Raw genomic sequence first — 14,906 nt, 5'->3', positions numbered from 1 at the left:
ATTGAAATAAGTGGTGAAAATAAGGAAAGGAGGGTTGCAGACAGGCCGAGGAGGTGTCAGACTGAGAAACTGGGCTTTATTTTCTGGACATTAGAGATCCATGGAAGGTTTCTGAATAGGGGGTGAGAAAACATCAGAGCCAAGTTTAAGGATGAATAGTTTGACGTGATGTATTGGATGGCTTTGAAAAGAGAGGTGCTGGGCTGGGGGAGAGAAGTTACGTGATATTATACATGTACGCTGACATACACATTAGTGGTGAAAGGTAATAGGGACCTGGATCAGGGAGGTTGGTATGGGAATGGGAAGAAAGGGATGGATGGATGGGTGGGTTGATGGGGAGATGGATGAATGGATGATGGATGAGTGGCTGGGTGGCTGGGTGGCTGGGTGGGTGGGTGGATGGGTGGAAAGGAGGTGGATAGATGGGTAAATCCATGGGTAGAAACATTTTTGAAATGCTAGTGCTATCCTCATTCACACCCTGTCCACAAACAGTACAAATGGAACACAATATCAGGTTATAAAGTAACAAGGAGGTTAAAGGATGTCTCAGATCAGTGATTTAGCAGTAGTAAGTGATCAATCATGTTTTGAATCCAACAAATAAGCCTAAAAATATCCATAGTCACCTTGAAGATAATGTAGAGAGGAAGAAAACAGCTCAAACCTGAGTAGCTTCAGGTTTTCATAGACACTGGATCTGCAGGAGGATGGCCCTGCCACACTTCCCACGACAAGGAGGCTCTTATCCCCACCCTTGACCAACTGTGAGCTTCTGATATGTGAGTAAGAGATTCACGGCAAAAAAAAAAAAAAAGAAAAGAAAAGAAAATGAAGGCCAACACCAGGGACATAGTCAAGAAAGATGACTGCTGGCTGTGTCTGGGTCCACACTGTTCCCATCTGCCTCTGCCTGGAAGGAAGGGGGGTGGAGCCAGGACTTAGGCACAGATAACTGGAGATTCTGCAAAATGGCACTGGACACTGTATGTTATCCAATATTGTCAGTTATCTAAAGCAGAGCCTTGTAAATGTCAGTATGCTTTCTATACTAAGGCAGAGGAGTATCCATGTTTTAGAATGATTTTCTTAATATTTGGGGAAAAAAATTTAAAGGTGCTTAGAGTGCTAGCTTTCCCACTGGAGACAACAGAGTGGTATGTTTGAGACTGTCACATTTACTAGCTCTATGATCTTGGGCAAATTACTCACCCTTCCTGAGCCTCTGTGTCCTAATCTGCAAAGTGGGATCAATAATGCCTCTCAAAAAGGGCTGATTTTAGGCTTAAATTAGGTAAATCTAATAAAGCAGAAAGCATTGTGCCTGGCACATGCTGAGAGACCAAGAAACAATAGCTATTATTGTTATTATCCATAATGATAAGTGTTATTAGTAGTGCTATTATTAATGATGAAAATAAATATTATTAATAATATTTAGCATTATTAGCAGAGATACAGAAATTCCTACCCTGACCATATCAGGTCATTTGTTCTTAGCCATTCCAAAGTATCCTTGGACTTCCTCAGGCCTGTTATTTTTAGCAATCCAGAAAATGAAGCTTTCAGCATCAACAGGGTCCCAAAGAGATGCTGGGAGTCATTGCAGGACTGACGGGCCCCAGGCTAGCTTCACTGCCTCCGTGCCTTGCTGGGCTGCTGGGTGGGCGTCAGCAGGGCCCACCACTGCCCAGAGTGTCCAGTGCTTCCAGGGCCTTCCTGCTTCCTTGCAGTCCCATATCCCAGACCCAGCAACGGGAGGAAGAGTTCAGGACTTGAAGCTGCTTTCCGGCTTATTGCAGAAACAAGTAGATGGAGTTGCAGCCTCTGAAGACATAAATTAGTCTGGGGGGTGGGGGGGAGAGTGGTTGGAAAAGGAGGGAGTGTCCAGGAGCAGGGATAGGAAGAAGCTGGGAAGGAGAAGGGAGAATCATAAGGCTCGGGATGGAAGGTTGCAGAAACTAGGTGAAGGAGGATGTCTGGAGGCGAGGGTGAGACTGGACACAGAGCTGGCAGCCTAAGGCAGCCTAAGACCCGCTCAGCCATCGTAGCTGCCGTGTTCAGGGGTACACTGACCTTCCAGGACAGGCTGGAAAAGCCGATCCTTCTGAGACACGCCTTTTAAGCCTTTGTTTCAGAAATAAGAACAGTCGTTTTGGCAGATGACCAGCGCTTCCACACATCATATATTTAAATAGGTAACATCTGTGGGTCTCAAGTTTTTGTGATTTGATAAGAAAACATTTAGCCAGTGTGGAAAAGCAGTGGGTGGGATACTTGTTGGGATTCAGGACTGAAAGAGACAAAGGGTTTTTGTTTAGTTGTGTTTGTTTCCTAATGTTTATTTGGAACCTCAGGACCCAGAAAACCACAGAGTGTTTCCAAAGGTAACCTGATATGAGAACGTCTGCTCAAGCAAAGAATGAAAAGAGAGATAGGCCTGGCTGTAGCAGGGCTTGATGAGATAAGAGAAGAGAAACCCAACATGGATATCTGGAGTTAACAAAGGCATCCACTTACTCCCTGCCTTAAATTTTTACAAAGTGTTGTTTAGAATGGTCTCTTTTAGAGAAATGAAGGCGGCGGGTGTGGGGGGAATAGTCTTGTCATTAAAACTCAATATTTTAAGAAAGCGTTATTTTTCAGATATAGAGGATGACATTAGCGCTGGAAATGACCCATCTTTGAGTTAGTTTGAGGAAGATGGAGACATGCCCTTTAAAACAGAGCTTTTCAAATACAGTTCAGAAAGTCCTAGAACCTTCAGTAAAGTTTTGAGAGTTTTCCCTTAAAAGCATGATTAACTCTGCATTGAAAACCAAATCAAGTTACACATGGCAAAGGAGTTGATTTCACTCAGGAACTGTGTTATGTCAAGAAAAATTTTGTTAGCTGGTCCCATCTTGAGATGAATTAATATGTATATATGAGGGTACTGCAAAAAGATGGTGAAAAATGGAATTAAAAGATGATACAAATCTTTCCATGAACTTTCTGAAGTACCCTCATGTATTTTACATATATATATATATATATATATATTTTTTTTTTTTTTTGCAAAGAAATAAGAGTCAAAGGTGGCCACCTTTTATGACTGTCTAGTTTCGTACTGCTTCTCTGCATCAATGAGTTCATCCACAGGCATTTATGGAGCTCCTTTTGTATGCAAATCTTCATGATCAGCATTATGGGAAACCCTCTGAAGCCAGAGTTCTGGTCTAAAAGGAGTTTGTGCTCTAATTGTTTAAAAATTAGTCCTTTTGTGGGAACTGTTTGAAAGCTTATGTTTGCTGGAGAGTTTTCAGAAGGCTGTCTCACTCACTGGTCATTTTGGTATTATCAGATGGACATAAGCACAGATTACGGTGTTAGTATTCTTTCAAATAAGCAAAAATGAAAAGTTATTGGATCCTGTAAACTGAAAAAGTCCAGAGGTAAATTTTGTTTAGCATCACTAGATCTGGGGACTTAAAGGCTCTGACTCTCTCCTGTGGTGGGCCAGATGGCTGTAGGCAGCGCACGACTCCTGACGTCCTAGCTGAGGAACCCCAGAGGAGAGAGGATCTGAGAGTATGGTTATTAGAAATCTCTCAGGGAAGATTCTGATTGGCTCAACCTGGGACACGTTTCTATCTCTGATCTAATCACTGGACACAAGGCACTGGAGCACTCTGGTAAGGCCCAGTCCCATGCCTGATGGACTGTCTTGTGTGGCCAGGCAAGCAGGGGCCAGTTTCACCCATATTTCATCTTCTGTTATCAGAAGAAGGAGAAAGGGAGAAGCAAGAGATGGCCATCATGGCTGATTTATTCCTAGCAGGGTGGTGGTGGGTGCCGTGGTGCAAAGAGGACTAGATCTGCTTTCAAGTTGGGGGAAGGGCCAGGCATGCAGATTCCTGTGCAGGTGGTGAGAAAGTGCATTGGACAGGTAGGCAGTGTCTAGAGGGCAAGCCCTCCTTTGTACGATCCTCTTGGCCTGGACTCATCTCCATTTTAGCATTGCAATGGCTTCTTTTCATCTGTGTGTCTGCATCTCACACCAGGTCCTGAGAAATCAGACCAAGTAAGTCATTATGAGTGACAGCTTTGGAGTCAGACCAACCAAAAGCTGAGTCCTGGCTTTGCCGCTTTTTAGCTGTGCAACCTTGGGCAAGCTGCTCAACCCTTCCAAGCCTCCAGCCCTCCCTCATCTGCTAAGTGGAATAACGGTTGCACTTACCTTAAAGGTTTACATTTGATAATGTATGGAAGTGACTTTGGACAGTATTTGACAAACAGAAAGTGCTCCATAAATGCTAGCTGCTGTTGACAAAACAATACTTGAGAGCAGGGTCTCATTCAGCTTTGCGTCTTTAGTGCCTAGTTGAGGCTGGTATCTACTTGGTATTCAGTAAATGCTTGCGTAAATTGAGTCAAAGCTAGTGAGGAATTGACCACCGAGAAACAGGAGGAGATAGGGAAGGCAGGTGGATGGGTTCAGGGGGTGCTGTGAATCCACGTGGCGGTGGCATCAGGGTCCACTGGGGTGGCTCTCAAGTGGCAGATGCTAGAAGTGGGCTTGTTAAAAAGGCCTCTCAGATGTTCTGATTCATCAGGTCTAGGACTGCCATCCTTAATGAGCACCAGGGGATGCAGATGGCTACTCCTGCCCCTGAGGGACCCTACTGGGTTCTGAGTCATAAACTCACATGCCTCCATGGGCCAGATGGGTGACGTGGCCAGGCAGAGGGAGATGCTAGGCCCTGTGGCCAGCTGGAGAGTACCAGCCCCATACAAAGGAGCTGCCATGCTTGAAACGGGGGCTCAGTATGGCTGAGTCTTCTCGTGTCTCCAGAGAAGCTGAAAAACAGGACTTCTCTGGGAAATTTCCTGATTTTTAAATGCTGCAGGAAAGTATTTAGATTTTCTGAAAGAACAAAATGGCCAAAAAACCCACATATGCAGGTCAGAGCAGCTGCCACTTGGAGGCCTTGGTCTAAGACAGTATTTCTCACCAGGAGATGATTTTGTCCCCCAGGGAACATTTGGCACTGTCTGGAGATAATTTGGGTTGTCATGACCTGGGGTTGGGGTTAGTGAACGCTACCAACATCTAGTGGGTAGAGGCCAGGGGTGCCCCTAGACATCCCACAATGCCCCGGACAGCCCTTTACAGCAAAGAATGATCTGGCCCAAAGGGAATTTAACTGCTGTTAGCTGTGGGCCGAAGAAAGAGGCAAAGGAACCAGGCAGGGCGAGGGACACCTGCCTTCAAGGTGGCCAGCCCTTGAAGTTGGTTAGCCTCATTTTACAGGCTTATTTGGGTCTGAAAGACAGAGCTGTTTCTTTTTAACCCTGAGGAAGCACAGCTGCCATGACTGAGCCCTTCTGGGCCCAATGTCACTGATTCCCACAGTCCACACACTTCCCGTGCATGTCGGAAGCAGCCTGCCACCCCTGACCTCTGCAGGCATGGGAGCAATGTGAAGAATGGGGACAGCCGGTGTTCCTGTGTTGCCACTTGGCACCCAAGGGCTAGGTGTGGTGGTCTGCTAGAGAGTGTCAGGGTTTGGCCTCCTGTTCCTGGTGGAATGTTTGGTTTGGGTTCTTCATTCAGTAGTTTTTAGAACTTGAGGATATTATCCTTCCCAACCAACCCCAATCATAACAAAGAGTAATGCCTTTGCATCCTATGCAATTAATTCCGTAACTATGTGCTGGGCACCTCCTCCATGGCTTGCCCTGGGCTTGGTGCTGAGGTGGGGGAGCAGAGACTTAGGTGGGCTCCATCTGGTGGCTGATAGTCCCGGTGAGGAAACACAAGAACCAGATCTCCAGCCCTTCCCCATCCAATCCCTGCTCTGTACGCTGGTGTCACCATCTTCCTGAGCCACAGCCCTCATCATCATAAACCCCTGCTCAGGCACCTTCCGTGGCTCCCACTTTTGCTCTGAATGAAGCCTGTGCTCCTCTCGCCTCTGTGCTCTGGCCCCACCTCCGTTCTGAGCTCATGTCCCAGCCCTCTGCTGCTGTGCTTCTTTGCAAATCTGTGCTGCTCCTGTTCCCTCTCTGGAACACACACATTGACAGTATGGAACTGTCGTCCTGTCAGGATCTGGGCAAAGGAGGGCTGAACTGAAATTGGGGGTCAAACCAAGGGTTGAGGCATCGGTGGTGACCAGGCCCTGAAAGCCAAGAAGTCAATGTCCACATGGGCACCAGCTGCTGAGTCCTAGTCAAGACAGGCCTTCCGGAAGTCAGAGGGTGCTGACTTGCTAGTAGAGGGCATTTCCTGAGTGACCTGAGAATTACCATTTACTCTCACAAAAAATTGAGATGGTAGATCATTGTTTCTCAAACTGTGTCCTATGGAACACCACTCTCATGAGATGTTAATGAGTATTGAGGAAGGAACCTATACTCTGGTCATACCAGCTCAGGACACACAGAATTAAAGATTTGTGGGGCTTCCCAGAGTCTTTAATATGCTAATGTCACTGTGAGTCACTAGGGTAGGGAAGTGATGTGTAGAGTTTCTCATATTTTATGACCAGGGAATTCCTTTTGCAAGGAGCTTCTTTCTGTGGATTTGCTGCATGGACATAAGTTGAGGAATTCAGGTCTAGACCGATGAGTTTTATGCTGATTTCTGCACCCCTTCCCATCCCACCCCGAACAGTCCTGACCTTTGTGTATTGAAAAGAAATTAGTAAATGCAACCAGCAAACTTCCCCTCTTCTGACATTTATTCTTCCATATTCCAGAGCAAGGAGATTGGTCTGCAGATGCATGAGGAGCTCCTGAAGGTGACCAACGAGCTCTACACAGTAAGTTCTGCCCAGGCTCACTGCCATTTGGGATTGGGTCCCCTTTCTTCAGCTCCTGGAGCTGGGAGGCAGGTGAATCAGAGGTCTGGGCTGGCCCTGGGCCTTTTTGCTGTGTTTGGTGCTGGAGTGATATCACGGCAGGATGTAATGACTCTCGACCCCAGCCTTCTGATTCTTTACATCTGGGGTGGGGCCCTGACATGTTTAGTTTACAAAAGTTCATGAGAGACTCAAATGACTTGCCAGCTGTGGGATGTGTTACCTATGAAAGCAAAGGACACAGAACCGAGGCTGGAGAGTGTGGTGTGAAGGCTCCTGAAGGCGGGAGTGTGGGTTTTCGAATCAGGTGGCACAGGCTCAAGTTGAGGCCCACTACTTACCAACTGTGGAACCCCAAGCAGGCACATATGCAGCTTATCTGGGTCTCAGTATCCTCATCTGCCAAATGGAGCACTGTGCTGAGGATCATGTGGGGCGATGGGGTGAGTAGGCCTTGTCATCTCCGAGGGATAATTTCAGAATATCACAATTCAGCTCAGAGCTGACCTTGCTATTTGCTCGGAGTCATGATCTAACTGCAATCGAGCTGGTGCTAGAATCTAAGAAGGTGAGCAAATGGGGAGCAGAAACACGCCAGGCTCTGGAGCAGGAGCCCGTAGACTTTGAGGAGCCTTTGGCTTCCTTAGAGAGGAATGTGGAGAGCCCCGTGGACAGCCTAGGGGGAGGGCTAGACCCAGCAGGGGAGCAGTAGGCCCCTGGCCTCTACAGCCATCAGAAAAAACTGTCATGTTTTAAATATATATGGATTCCTTATAAAGCGTCTCTTTAAAAGTGTGTGTGTGTGTTTTGGGTGGGGGAGTGTGGATTCTGCTGCTAAAATTATATTTGAAAATCCCTGGTGTGAGGGGTAAGAACAGCAGGCTATGAGAAGCCCCTTCTCTGTGGTATTATCATCTCTTTATGTTTACATCCTGTGTGGCCAGCAGGTGGCAGACTCTTCAGGGGCCAAGAGGCTTTGCCTGAGGCCAGGACCTCAGGTCAGAAGTCCTGGCTCTGACTCCAGCCAGCTCTGGGACTTTGGGCAAGGCATTTGTTTTTCTGGGCCTCAGTCTTCTAATCAGTAAAATGGGGGTAAAAGTTCTTAGATAAAAGTTTACAACTTGCGATTCCAAATTAAGGAGCAGAACCTGAACCCTGTACAATTTTTGATCGGGTCATTCTTAGGGTACAGGAAGAACTGGTGCCTGGGGACACACACTCCTTTGCATCAGCTGCTCACTGGGGGGTGGAACAGCCTACTGGTTTTAAGCACGGACACTGAAGCCAGAGACCTGGTTTAAATGCTGTTGCTAAACAAAAATAATAGTACCTACTTGTTGCATACCTTGTGAGAATTAAAGGAGATCATACATATAAAGCATGCTTAGAACGAAGAGAACAAAAGGGCATAGTGTATCAGAAGTTTTTAGTATTACTCTCAGGATTATTTGCACCTCGCTGATGAGTGCGACATCGGCTGTTGTGTGCACTTGCCTTGGAGGAAGGGTGGGTGATAAATGTGCAAGGATTCTAACACAACGGGACTCTACTACTCTGATTCTGCCCAGGATTTGGCTAGACTGGTGTTTCCCAGTCTAGGTCCTTTTTATGTTCCTCAGGCCCCTCTTTGAATGGGTTGCTTTCCTCCCTAGACTTCTAATGCCTGAGCTCTGCGTCCCTGGAGCCCTGAGCTGCTCCCACCTGGGTCTCTTGCCTCCATCTGGGCTCCTCTTCTTGGTGCTCTCTGCTCACACCAAATACCTCCCCCTCTGGTTTTTTACTCCTGCAATTCCCCTGCCTGTAATTCCCCTCTTTCCTCTGCTCCTCTGTGTCATGCTCATTTTTCAAACTCAGACAAAACCCCACCACCTTCAGAAAGCTGTCACCTCTGGAGTTCCTAGGCAGTTCTACAGAAATCGCTTGTCTTTTTATTGTATTGTAACTGCCTACATCCTGTCTCCCTGTGGCTGTAAACTCCCTGGAGTCAGGTCTGGATGGAGAAGCTCTGCACTAATGGCTCTAAGACCCCATTTGAGCCCAGCTGTGTGACCCTGGGCAAGTTGCTTCACCTCTCAATTTCACTGTGAAAAATGGGGCTGGTTATCTTTCCGCGGTTTGTAGACTGGACAGGGCCAGGCAGTTGTCAGAGATCAGGTCAGTGGCGTCTCTGTGCTCCTGTGGTGGAGCCTAGCACAGTGCTCTGAATACAGCAGGTGCCCACTGCATATCTGCGCTAACCATGGGGCAGGGCAGCTGGACACAATGCCACTGGTGCCAGGCACGCAGGCCAGGCACGCTGGCTCAGACCATGGCAGGACGAGCCCTGCCTGGCCATGCTGGCAGCAGCCCAGGGATGTGGCTCTGGGAGCTGGTGAGGAGGAAGGGCCAGTGCCTCCCCAGCTCTCTCCTTCTGCTGCACGTGGAGTGAGTGGGAGTCTCAGGGTGCCAACAGCACCCCCAAGGTCACTTGTTGACCGCATGCTGAATCTCCAGTAGGTACCCAGAAATTAAGTTAGATTCAAGCATTTGCGGCTGCCTGCCATGGCTGGGGCTACAGTAGGGCACAGTGGGGGGTCGTGAACGTTTCAGAGTTCGTCTCCGCCGCCAGAGTCTTGTACATTCTTGGTGCTTCCAGGGTGCTTGTTGAAACAAAGGAGAGAGGGAGGGATGGGTGCATAAATAAAAGAAACTGGTTTTGCTCACAAGGAGATAGGAATCTGGGTGGAGAGATCAGAGAGAAGGCCATGAACTGTGGTGCGGCACAGGGCAGAGCCTAGTGCACGGGACACACGGACTCGCAGAGGTGGCGCCTGGCCCGAGAGCTCTGTGCATGCACCTGGCTCACAGAGTGTCTGGAGCCTGGCAGGCTGGGCAGGCACAGGAGGTGATCAGGCCTATGTGTTGAGTGGAGACACGAGAGGGAGACTGGCCTGCGTGAGAGATTGATGGCTGGAGAGCAGGAGGGAGAGAGGAAGGAAAACAATAGTGGGTTCAGAACTGTGGGTGGCTCTGGGTGGGCTTGTGGACTGCAGGGTGAGCTTTGAGCTTGGTGCCTGTGGATGGGTAGGAATGAAGGAAACAGAGGAAGAGAAAGGGAGTGCTCAGGAGGGGAGGAGAGGCAGGATCACGGTGGAGCTGATTGATCACAGACAGGTCTGCATTTGAATTTCCGCTGCATCACTTACCAGCTTGGCCAAGTCGATTTACCTCTTTGGACACTATTGTCTTTGTTGTCAAAACAGGGAGGATAACAACAATGGTGGCCATTTAGTGAGTGCTTAGAATGTGTCTCATGCTGTATTAGGTAATTTATTAATTAATGCTCACACATTTTACAGATAAAGAAATCGAGGCACAGAGAAGTAAGTCACTTGCTTAAGGCCTTCGTATCAGTTATCAATTGCTGCATAACAAACGACCTCAAAACTCAGCTTAACACAACTGCCATTTTATTTGCTCATGACTCTGTAAGCTGGCAGTTTGGGCTGGGTTCAATGGGGGCCACTCACTGGCTACAATTTTATGGCCAATTAAAAAAAAAAAATCCTGGAGTGGGAAAACCCCAATGTGCAAGCACCTTCAAACTTCTGCTTGTGTCACTTGCTAAATGCAACTGGCCAAAGCAAGTCACACAGCCAAGCCCAGAGTCATGGGATGGAAAAATAAACTCTCCTCTTGAGGGTATTCACTGCAGAGTCAAAACGTGAAGAGCGGTGGCTGCAGCAATGCCAGGAGTTATCACCTCCCTCTTTGCAAACAGTCCACCACAGCCACCCAGCTAAGGACGAGATGCGCCCCAGATCCCACGCTTCATCGCTGGGGATTTCTTTTGAGTACTTTCTAGTCACCATGGCTGGTTACACAAGTCTTACCGTCCCCCTCCTCCCCTAGCCCCAGGGTCATGACCACAGTAACCGAGTAACAAATAATCCAGTAAGCCCCACTGTTTCTTTTGACTGTTCTGTGGAAGAGGTGCTGGTGGTCTTTTCAGGGGGTACTACTGGGTGTGGTGATGATGGAGATAAATGCTAAATGCCATTCATTACCTGATTCAGGGAAAAGGCTTGTCTCCATCTGGGACCAGGGAGGATGCAGAAGAGACTGCAGGGCTGGGCATTTTGTTTATTTGTGTGTTCATTCACTCATTCATTCGTCCACTCCACATACCTTCCCTCTTCCCAGTCCTCATCAGCTTGAAGTGCCTTCCTCTGTAAATCACACTAGCAGGGGTGCACGTGCATGCACATACACAAGTACTCTGCACCCCTCATCCCCTATCTCTTTTGCCCTGAACTCCCATCAGCCTGATGTAATAGAGCCCTTGATCATATATTGGCCTGGGAGGAAAAATGGGCAGAGGTTGAGAGTGTGGACCAGTGTGCCAATCCTTCCAGAAGAGACAAAACCACACAAACAACCTCACTCTGTTCTCATTGTTCAGCTAAAATATGTCCAGATTTTCAATATATTTCTAGCTCATGACATGGATCTGTTGTGTTTAACTGGCCAGTGTCATAGCATCTCCCCACCAGCCCTCCTATGTGTTCAGAAGCTCTGCTCCATGCTATCCCAGCCAGGGGCTGCAGGAGGGGCCCCTGGGACTTCGTTCAGGGGGCTGTGGAGAGGGCCCAGGAGTGCCCACGCCCAGCAACAGCCAGTGGCAGAAAGATACTAGCTGGAATAATGAATAGGCTCCACCTTTTACTTGTACGACAAGCCTTGATTTGCTTGTGTGCTGGACTCAAGGGTATGAAATCACCTCTGGGTCTCCTGGCAAATTTTTGCAAATGTGTTGCCCTCCTGAAGACTACCCTCAGGAATGGAGATGGTGGAGAGAGCCTCAAACTGGGAGCCCAGGAACCTAGGTCTCAGCTCCACCCAGGATCACTGTGCTTTTTTCTAGAATGACAGTCAGACACAACCCCTACTGTTTCACCCAATCATTCATTGGGCCCTCTGTCATTTACTTAATGTTTTTCTTTAAATTGACCCCCCCTCCACCTTTTTAAAAACTCTTCCAGTCTTAACTAATTATTGGAAAAGCAGTCTTGTGTACCAGAAAGAGCACAGGTTTAGGTTTTAGGCCTGGCTTTAAGGCCCTGCCATGCAAACCCTGAATATGGGGATGTCACCAACTTGCGTGTCTGTTTCATTCTGAGGAGAGTGATTGGCACAGAGGGTGGCCCAGTGCCTGGCAAACATTAGTGCTAAATCATTGTCTTCCATGATAGAATGAAGAATAAATATTTTTCCTGCCTATTTCTGAGTCTTTCCTTTCTCCTCCACCTCCCGTTGCCTCTGCACCAGCCTCGAGCCCTGGGAATGTTTTGCCTGAGAAAGTACAGCCGCCTCCTCTCTGGCCTCCCATCCTCCAGGCCTGTTCTCTCCGATGCATGCTCCTTACTTGAGCTGGAGGGCTTTACTTCCTAAAAAAATTATTTTTTAAAGAAATAATACATGCACTTGGTAAGAACAATAAAGCAGTAATTTTTTTTTTTTTTTTGCAGCTGGCCAGTACAGCTGCCTCTTACAGCCTCAGTTACTAGGTTAGTTGTGTGTAGTTTAGCAGTGTCTCCTTCCAGAGCCATGTTTCCATGGATTGGCGTACAGGTATTGGCATGTCCTTCAAGCCCCTGTTTTACACATGTGGTAACAACATATGCAAGTTCTGCATCTTGCATTTGTAGTTATATTTTGGAGATTGTTTCACGTCACTAATAATTAGAGCCTCCACTCATATATGGTACTAAGTGCTTGACATGTAATGAGTCATTTCTTCCTCCCCACAACTCTTTGAGGGGGTAGCATTAGTACCACCCCCTTTTAGGGATGAGGCATCTGAGGCCCAGAGAGGCCAGGTAGCCAGCCTAGGGTCACCCAGCTGGGGAGTGGCAGAACCTGCTCCAGAGTCTGTGTGCTAAGTGCTTCCCTAAGATACTTACATAAATACACTAAACTATTCATATAAATATATATAAACTACTTACATATGAGGGTGCTTCAAAAAGTTTGTGGAAAAATAGAATGAAAAGATAATACGGATCTTCCTCTGAACATGGTGAAGCACCCTCGTACTTGGAAGGCAATGATATTTCATGTCAGCAGATGAAAGACACCTTGGTGTAAACAGAAGGGTGCCATAATTTAACTGGAAACCAAGCAGTGTTGTTTATTCTTGCATGTGCCTGCCGGAGCAGCAGGAGAAAGGCATTAGAAACAAGTGAGCACCGGACTGATTCTTTCCTCCTGATGTATCAACAAGATGCCAAGAGAACAGAAGGGGGTTAATAACATGTCTGTGACACCAAAGATCATCTTGCTAACACCCGTGATTCCTGTCTCCCACCATGGGGGACACTGACCCTGCGCAAGTTAGCGGGGCTCTGCTCCTCAATTTTCCTCTGAAATGAAAGCACGGAGCTGGGGGAAACTTGAGGCTTTTTTCCAGCTTTTGTCCTCATGCCACTCTGTGCTGGGAGGGAGATGAGAGGCATGGCTCCCACCCGGGGGGACTGTCCAAGCCTGCCGGCCAGGGTGTGTGCACAGTCCATATAGATATGGAACTGGTCCTCCGAGGAATGCGGAGGTGTGGTTTCCCTCTGGGAAACCTCCTCACCTCTTCTGGCTCTCCTGCCCAGACACTTATTTGCTCAGAATACATTTATTAATCATCAACTGTGTCCAGACGATGAGATGTGGTTGTACACTGTGACAAGTGTCTTAGTGGGGATATGACACAGTAAGAGGTACGCAGGAGGTGGGGCAGGTGATGAGACTACTGGGCAGCAGGAAGGCCACAGAGAAGAGATGGCATTTGATTTGAATCTGAATGCGGTGGACGGAGTGGACGTCCCCTGGATGGAGCAGGAGGAACAGAGAACACAGGGGAGCAGGGGGTGGTGTATAGATGGGGAGCCTCCTGCCTAGCCGGTCAGTATCGTTCATGAGTCGCTGCACTGAGCCTGGCCAATTGGGACCAGGACTGATATGGGTGGGGGGAGGCTAGCAAGGAAGGGGGTCTTGCCTTTGGGACTCATTCAGTGGCAAGGGGCAGGAATCAGTGCAAACAGGCTATGTAAAAATGACAATCTATTGAATCCCGTGAGCAGATAGGCCAGGCACAGCTGGACCCAGGGGCCCACACACGTGCTTAGTGGTCTGTCTCAGCAGCAGAGTGTATAATCTGTGGGGCAGAGGCCCTGTCTGTCTGCCACACCGTAGTGTTTCAAATGCACCTAGTATGTACCTGGCACATAATAAACTGCTCAAAAATATTTAATAATGGAAGATGTAGCCGTCCTCCCCCCACCTCCAATACACTCACCAGAACAAAGTCAGTAGGGCTGCACCTTCCCCTTTTATTCTAGCCCTCCTTCCCTCCTCTCTCTCCCTTTCTCCCATCCATCCATCCATCCATCCATCCGTCCACCCGTGGGTGACCTCTCTCCTTTTGGGGTTGTTTTCCTCTGTGTGGGCTTCGTGATCTGACAGGCTCCTCCCATGTGGTGCAAAGATGGTCCCCAGCTCTGCAAGCTCACTTCCCATCAGCCTCCCACCCCATGGAAAGAAAACATCCCCTTCCCGGTGTTTCCAGCAGAGCCCAGGGCGGTCTCTAACTGGCCTGGCTGAGATCATGAGCCCCAGTCAGTAGGGCAAGATTCACATAATGTTTACTGATTGGCCAGGCCTGGGTCTCTTGCCCACCCCCAGGATTGGAGGGTGGTGTCAGTTTCCCATGAACCACATGGACTGATAATATGGAGGGGAATTTTGGGGATTTCCTCAAAGAAAATCAGGAAACTCTTCCTGAGGAAGGAGAACTGGATGATCCTGGGCAGAGAAAAACAACAGATGTCCCCTGAGGGGGAGTGGCAGGGGAGGGTAAGGAAGTGTCTCCACTGGCTGGGCTCAAACACACACCCGATGCTCTTCTACCTATAATCTGTTCCTCAGACCTACTTGGCTCTTGCTTCCCCTGGGCTTAATGCTCACACTGCTCCCTTTGTCCGGGACACTCCGCCCCGACCCCAAGCCCTGTTCACCCATCTAATAGCTGCT

General features: G+C 48.2%; 1 protein-coding gene across 2 annotated transcripts in view; it reads left to right on the top strand.

Moving 5' to 3' along the window:
- Positions 1-14,906, top strand: part of SRGAP3 (SLIT-ROBO Rho GTPase activating protein 3) — a 229,785-nt gene that overhangs the window by 139,535 nt on the left and 75,344 nt on the right. For both annotated transcript variants that reach the window (XM_063114225.1, XM_063114223.1), the window contains exon 4: positions 6,747-6,809. In XM_063114225.1, coding sequence (XP_062970295.1) covers positions 6,747-6,809 — 63 coding nt within the window. The remainder of the gene's footprint in view (positions 1-6,746; positions 6,810-14,906) is intronic.

This window comes from Cynocephalus volans, chromosome 11 (assembly GCF_027409185.1).
Source record: "Cynocephalus volans isolate mCynVol1 chromosome 11, mCynVol1.pri, whole genome shotgun sequence".
Classification (NCBI taxonomy): domain Eukaryota; kingdom Metazoa; phylum Chordata; class Mammalia; order Dermoptera; family Cynocephalidae; genus Cynocephalus; species Cynocephalus volans.
Note: the sequence above shows the minus strand (reverse complement) of the source record. Positions and strands in the feature narration are given on the sequence as shown.